The sequence below is a fragment of the Agrilus planipennis genome, unplaced genomic scaffold, assembly GCF_000699045.2.
Source record: "Agrilus planipennis isolate EAB-ADULT unplaced genomic scaffold, Apla_2.0 scaffold33, whole genome shotgun sequence".
In the NCBI taxonomy this organism is placed as follows: domain Eukaryota; kingdom Metazoa; phylum Arthropoda; class Insecta; order Coleoptera; family Buprestidae; genus Agrilus; species Agrilus planipennis.
The window spans coordinates 1,566,400-1,574,236 of NW_020438896.1; the positions used below are offsets into that span (position 1 = coordinate 1,566,400).

General features: G+C 32.2%; 2 protein-coding genes across 4 annotated transcripts in view; one reads left to right on the forward strand and one right to left on the reverse strand.

Annotated features, from left to right (window-relative positions):
- Nucleotides 1–7,837, forward strand: part of LOC108744506 (AP-1 complex subunit gamma-1) — a 41,813-nt gene that overhangs the window by 22,975 nt on the left and 11,001 nt on the right. The gene's annotated exons all lie outside the window — the stretch shown is intronic.
- LOC108744508 (COP9 signalosome complex subunit 5) lies at nt 2,138–6,369 on the reverse strand. 2 transcript variants are annotated; one of them, XM_018480313.2, is made up of 6 exons: nt 6,319–6,369; nt 6,026–6,245; nt 5,737–5,971; nt 3,647–3,841; nt 3,325–3,592; nt 2,138–2,431 (listed from the first exon to the last, which is right to left on the reverse strand). In XM_018480313.2, exons 2-6 carry the CDS (start codon nt 6,181–6,183, stop codon nt 2,265–2,267), a joined length of 1,023 nt encoding a protein of 340 aa, XP_018335815.1. In that variant the 5' UTR covers nt 6,184–6,245; nt 6,319–6,369; the 3' UTR covers nt 2,138–2,264. The 2 variants fall into 2 exon arrangements, with proteins under 2 accessions (XP_018335815.1, XP_018335816.1); XM_018480314.2 differs by lacking the exon at nt 6,319–6,369 and having other exon boundaries at nt 5,737–5,954; nt 6,026–6,117.

Here is a 7,837-nt window from a genome sequence, read left to right on the forward strand (position 1 = left end):
AATTTTTACTCTTTTTTTGTTAGTCCTAGACCTGGAATAAATATGAAGGATTAAAGTAATTTAATACTTATATAAACAATTTTTCCGAGTAGTACTTTCGAGGTATCTAGTTTATTTCAGGTAGTCAGGTGACGAATCAGGAACAAATTATTACCTGCGGACAGTTATAAAAAAAGGTAAAGTGACGAAACAGGAATTGATGAAATAGGAACAAATCCTGCTGACTTTAATGGAAGCAAATTCCTTAAATATGAAGGTGTTGACTGCTGTCTTAAAAAATTGCAAATCTACTACGAACTCCATCGATTTACAGTACCTGAATGATGTAGGTGGAAGGGTTCCAATTGATTAACATTTCTTTTTTAATCTTTTGTTAAAGCTTTTGGTTGTAGTAAAGCGATTTGTGACATTTCTTTTTCTGTGGTGACAATGATTAGCAGTGTACAGCGACTTCTACGTGCCATCAACGAATGCCATATTTGATTCTTTTTACATGCTATTAAAATTATGCAAACTCATAATAAGCTTGAGTCATTTGTAAGAAAATTTAATCAGCAGAAAGACAACCATCGCAACTTTTCTAACTACAAATTAATAAAAAGTCAGTTTTGTAAGGTTTTGTTGATACAAGAAGGATTACTAAGTATGATAAAAAGTTCCTTCTTGAACGTGCTGAATTTTACGTAATAACTATTGTAAACAAAATCAACAACAGAGTTACGGAATATATGCCTATAAAAAGATGTAGGAATTTGGCTTTCAACCTGTCCTGTTTTTTTTAGCCTGCTCTGATTACGCAATCTGCGGCATTGCTAGAGCACTATTGAGACCGTCTCATTTGTTTTTACTTAATCTATAGTACATTACGTATCGAGGGAAGAAACAGGGTTATTTCAGATATGCAGTCTGAGACAACCCTGTTTCTTCCCGAGGTAGGTATACTATTTTTTGTTATGTTTATGGGGAAAGCTCATTATGAAATTGATAATGATAGAAGAGACATTGTCATTGAACAACTGATTTATACGCATGCCCATAAACTTCAGCGCATGCGCTGAAAAGACTAATTTCATTGCCTCCCGACTAAAACATGGCTGAAAAGAGGCCAAAAAAGTATATTCAAAAAAACTTCTTTATTTCGTTAATCACTGCTGAATAAATCTCATGAAATTATATTGAGGACAGAAAATTCGTTGAAACTATTTGAATCTTTTGATTTCAATCACCACGTCCATGAAATTGACATTTTACATACCGTTTTAAATTACATTTTTTGTTGTGATTTTTTTAAAGTGGATTATTTATGTAGCGATTTTTTAGAAGTTGAATATTCTCTCTTCGGTTTAATTGCTGCAGTGGCATTTATTCTTAGTTATGAAGTCATTAGAGAAAATTTCATGCAAATTGACAACGGCATTAACTCCTTACAAACCCCTCATTGGACCTTTAGCAAGTTGTTTTACAGTTGGTCAATTTCTTGCGGAAAGCTTAATCTGTTTAGATATCATTGCAAGAAGAAGTACAAGAGGAGTTCCATCATGGCCCTTTGTGGGCGGATTTGTAATGTACTTCTAACATTTTTATTTATCTTGACACAGTAGTAATTAATTTTACTAGACATATACGTAAATCACAGCTACCTCTACCTTACAAGCCATAAACAAGTATGTGGCGCCGCCGCAATTGTCGGCCATGCGGGTCTATTGGAGAGTCCACGTCATAACAGAATACATAAATCAATATCGAATTTTGCAAACTATACGTAAAATACACGGGAAATAGTAAAAAGAAGTTGGTATATTGTGTATAATTAAATGTTTTGAACATTTATTAGCAATTTCACAAGAATTGGCAAATCCAGAACAAATCATAAATGCTCAGAATTGTTCAAGCTAAATTATTTTCATTAGAAGTTGCACCCATTATTTTTTGATTTTTATGACATTTTTTGAGAAACATAAATTTCATCTACTAACGATTTTATCTTTTGTTTTGAAGGAAAAGTACTTTGCATCCTAGCTTCTTCCATAGCCTGTTTTCGGTATGTGCGAAAGTTTTGGAGACTTATTTGACTTTTTTTGATAATCACCCGCAGNACAATTGTATAAAAGAGGAAACCAGTTTTTTATTAAATTCAAATTTTATTTCATTCATTACACAACTCGGGATTAAATTAATCTTTTTTTTCTCAAGAAATGAAATTAGAGAGGAAAAGCAATAAACAAACATTTCCAAATGTTGTACAAAAAAAATAGTGCATAAGTCTATGGTTTTGGAGATACACTATTGAAAAGCCTATCTTTAATCATTTGGGCCATAAGGCCATGAATAATTTCTATCGTTGTTTTACAACTGTCCTTTGTTGCCTTTGATAATTTATCTTCAGTGCGCTTTTCATATGGATCAGTTCCACCAACCATGAAACTACGACCTAGAAATAAATAAGTTTGAATGCTTCAAATATGCTGTTAACCATGAGTCTAAAGGCTGTAAAAGTAAACTTTACACAGCAGTGTACTAAGCTATCTCTAAATGGGATGCGAATCACCGAGAAAGTGATGAAAACTATGCAACTCAGACAGAAGGCTACTCAAAAGATTAATTAATGAAACTAATTTCCCTTTTCAACCAAAACTACATTGGTTGATTTGTTCATAGGAAAGTAAAACAAGTTACAGACAGCTGATTAAGTAATACAGAACTGAAACTAACTTGTATAAGAAGTTTTGCTGTATCTACCAAAGTTTTCGTCAATCAGCTTAGCTTATAATTGTATAAAAATCGTAAGCTTTTGTGTCCGGATGCGATTTATACCAAAAATCAACTTTAAAAGAAATCAAAAACTTAGGCAGACAAATTAATTGAAATATAATTTTGTGAACAACTGGTAAACACTTTGAAGATTTGATAGCTAAAGTTAGAAAGTAATTAATCATTCCGGTTCCGATTAGGTCTTGTCAAGATAAACAAAACCTTGGAAATAGATTGAGAAATGCTCATATATGGATTGTTCAGAATTAACTGATCCGAAAATAGAATACTTTTTTTGAGTTATTATCAATTCTGTACGCCAGAACTTCCGCCTGTGTCTAACACAGTTTAATCCAGCTTGCTCACGCATTTTCTTCTGTTCTCGAGTTATCAGTAATTATTATCTATGTTGCTATATTATTTTGTTTCTTGTATCTTTTATTTACTAGTCTCTTTGTATATATTTTCTATTCGTTTGTTATTGTTGTGTTCTTCCTACTTAAACTGTATTAATTATTGTATTTTCAATATTTTTATTCAAAAATTAACGAAATAACAAAAATTAAATCTTACCAAAAGCAACTTCAGACTGCTCCAACTTTTCTGATAAATCAAATATCTGACCAGTGGTGTAATCTGCATTAGTCAGCAAGCTTGAAGAACTTAAGGTATTCACCCAATATTTATTCCAAAGAGAATCTAATAATCTTCTATCTAATGCTGATTTAAAATAAGAAACATCTAGAGAATAATACTGTTTGCAATGTACTCCAAAATCTTCAATTTTATTTAATGGAATAGTTTGATATTCAGATGGTTCCTCATTTGCTGGTTTGTATCCCTACAAAAACTAAGTAATGATATTTTTAAATCACAAATGTTTGTAAATTGTTACCTTTGGATAAGTTCTAAAAGCTCCCAGACATACTTTTCCAGCAGATATGGTTCGAACGGGATCAATAACAATTGCTACAAAGGGTTCTTGAAAGTTCTGGTTTAACATTTGGGTGCTTACATCAATTCCTGAGAGCCAGCATCCATAGCCTGGGTGACTATGATACCATCCAATTGCATTTTCTTGTCTACCAACCTAAAAATTAATTAAATTTTCCAGAAAAATAACAGTATACCTGTAATAACTTCAATAGGCATTCAGTGCACGAAAATGTGTTGAAAATAGCAAAAAAATTGACCTACCCATACGAAAAATCCAAGATACAGAAACAATGTATTTGTGAAAAAATGAAATAAATTGTATACTAATGAGTAATGAGTGAAAAAACCTAAGCCAACAATTTACATTTTTTGCAAAAAATAACATGGCAAAGACAACATTGTCTCTATGATGACAATATTCACTTCGACCTTTTCCTACCGTAAAGTTGTTATGACTCTAAGTAATCAAATAAAATAATAAACCATTGTTAGACAAGTTTAGGGTTGATTAGGTTACGGTAGGATGCTGTTTTTTTCAAACCTCAAATCGTGTCAAACATATTTTCTTGTTCAAAATGGTACAAGATTGAAATTTCATGAGATTCGGAGGTGTGACCCCTAATCTAAACAATTATCAAATGGACTCCTAACCTAACCTAATCTATGCATTTTGCATAAAGACTACTCTTTTATTTTTAATGACAACCAACTGTGCAACTTGGTTTAGAAAAGTATGGTCATATCATTAAGAATAATGGAGCACTTCGATTTAAATTTTGAAAATTTGGACAATACCGTGACTGAGTATTAAAATAATGACATCTATGTAGCACTTCCGCGTAAATCGTATTTTAAATTATACATCCTGTATATTATGAAGGTTTTAAATTGAAGTTATGATTTTAGGTAAACTTTTATAAAGCCTTTCCTACTTCTAAAATCTACCGTTTTCGAGATATTAATGTTTCAAGAAAAGGTATCACAGAGCAGTAGGTAGCGAAAAAGCATGCCTATTTCACAGTAAGAAAGCTATATTTAGCTATTTAGCTATACCCTCAATCTTCCCGCCCATATTTTCAAAGTGGATTAATTACATACAAGGTGTTAGATATTTAATGGCAGATTTGGTTAACATTAAACAATCGTAAGTCCAGTTCTTCAAATGGAACACCCTGTATGTATTTTCATAGCCTTGTCCAGAATTTTATTCTCTTATACTTATTATACTGTGTTTTATGTAATTCTGACCTGTCAAAATATCATAGCTGACTTGATAAATTATATTAAATTTGTTGAAATGACTACGTTTTTAAAACGTAATATCTATCCCATGAAACAATGCACAGGTACGAATCTATCAAAGAATTTCATGTACACTATCCTTTCATTAGTCGACTAAAAAAAAATAAATTTAGACATGAAAGGGTATAATTCGATAAACGTAGCATTGAAAAAGATAGCGCTATGCACCACCCATCTCTGCTAGATCGAAATGGTGGCATTGCTAGTACCTAAGAACGTATGACTCTGTCTACAATGATGCAAGTTCATCCTTTCCTGGGATGGGTAATACATTTTTCATGAAAACGTCAACAGAAAAGTATACTAGTATTCAATAAAGGATTAAATTCTACTTGACATAAAATAGAGGGTGTTCTTTTTAAACACCTTGTATAAAATTTGGTTTTAAAAGCGGTAATACACGTTGTGAATTTGAAAGTTAAAGTTGTTACATTTTCACAAAAATTAAAACATTTTACAATGCTTAAGTTTGGATGAGATAAACATTAACGAAACTCTTTAATTTTGATCATAGAATCTAAAAATGTAAAAGTATTTAGGACGTTTCATATTAAAAACCAAAATACTGTTTAGTTTTTGGACGCCTTGTATATTAGGAAAGTAATTTTAACTACCCTAACAAACATTTTCAAAAATTCAGGAACATAGACGTAATATTTTGTATTGAATAACGTGAATAACCTTGTATATACAATTAGTGAATACAGGTCTATGGTAAAATTATTTATCACATTAATTTAAACTTACCAATTTTGCAGCTTCAATGTATGAACTCATATATTCATATGCCTGAGCTTGGGCATTTACTCTCGTTTCTGTCCCTTCTACAGGCAAAGCAAAAGAATCCATAACAAACATAGTATTTCCATCAACTTTTCCTAGAAGAAGCCCCATTACTTCCAATGTGCCCCCAGACCTAGCATGCATTACCATTTTGAGTAGTGCCAAAGCTGATATTTTAATATCTTTAAAAAAATATGGACTAAAAATTTTAATTTGTTATTAGCTGTTAGGTTTAATAAATAAAAATATTTACTCTTTTTCCCATGGTTTAGCAGCAAGGATGTCCTGTTGTTGTTTTTTGTCATACCGGTATATTTCATCAACTGAACTCACATTTTCTACTTTATTGCTTATTTCCCATAACTTCTGAGCAACTTCTTTAGAATTTGAGGATGAACTTGATTGTGACATTTTTGTTTATGATAACCAGGTTATGTTATTGTCCTGGACAAGGTCATAGATTTGGTGAGCGACTAGAAATATAAAACAATTGTCAAAAATTGGCTAAAAACGACAAGGACAGCAACTAATATCAACAGATATCACCATCAGTGTCGCCAACTTGAAGTAAGGCAGTTATTGAACCAGCAACGTAGAATTATCGTTTCTAGAAAAGAATTGTCGTATTTATCAAAATCACTTTTAAATTAAACGTAATGTTGATATTTTTGCATATGCTTTATAGTTTATTATTTGTAAACTACCGGTTTTTGTAATTAAAAATAAGATAGTAGTTCCCCATCCATTTAAAAAAATAATGGTGGCTCCAATATTAACCGAATTTATTAATCAAAAACGACACCATACGTTACCTACGAAAGGAAAGAACCATTACATACCGCTAAAAAAGAAAGAAACAATCATCGTGCTATTGGCTAATCAGGATTGGAATAAAATAAATTCTCAAAATTTGCATCATAACGGAAATTATCGTAGAATATACATGCTAACATTGTTATCGTACGTAGACATGAAATTATCGTATGTGTACTAGGGTCCCTAGATTGGCTGGCATTTTAAAAAGGATTATGGATGAATTAAATAAAGAGTGAAGAGTACCTCTTCAAGCCTTTAAATGTACGTACATACATATGTCTAGCAGGCGCTGCCTCTCATTCTGAAGCATTGCCTGTGAGCATTGCTATACTTAAAGCATCACAATCAAGTTCTGGTTGAATTTCTTCAGTGGTTTGATCGTGGACTTCCCCGCTAAATAATGATAAACTATAAGAGGAGGTTTCCGGTATATATAACATATACTATCAATTATTTAGAATTTGTGTAATGTCAGTAGTGTTATTTGGCCGGTTCTGTTACAAAATGAAAAGGAGGGGTGTAATTGACCGGTTACTTGTTCAGGCGCGTTCAACATCTGCGGTTGGTCGAGAGTTGGGTTAGTGAACTTTATTCTTCACCATCGCGCTACATTCTAATAATATAATTTTCAACATCGGCGATATTGTTGTTGCTATTTACAATTATGCTAAGCGAAATGTGATTGTAGTAATATTGTATTAAGAAAAATCCTCAAATTTTGTAAAAAGAGTGGCGGGTGCAAACTGAAGCGGCTTCATAAACTGCGTGAATTTCTGTTAAGGATGGGCATTCTAAATCGCCCAGGTTGATAATGTTTTGCAGATGAGGAAATTATTTTGATATCCACCTAAGTTCCACACACCTTTGATAAAAATAATTATCGAATTACTTAAAGCTTTCTTATTTCACTAATTGTCTCGTGCTATTTGTGATGACCACTATTCCATCCGAATTCATAATAATTTCTAATAAGTCATCTATTCTGACTTCCGTAGAGGTTTGTAAGTTGCGACCATGGAAGTGGTGGGTATAGTAAGTATCAGTAGATTGTTTCATCACTGCTGACGGTAGTTTCTTATTTCATCACCTCATAAAAATTTACCTGAATCCACCTTTTCCTGTTTCGTGCAGTCCCCACTCCCGCGGCGTAATAATTGGATATTTTGTCCACTCCAAAAAGAAGGAAAAAGGTATACCATTGTAGATGATAGCGTAAAAGCTGTCATAAAGCAATTATTGAAAAATGATA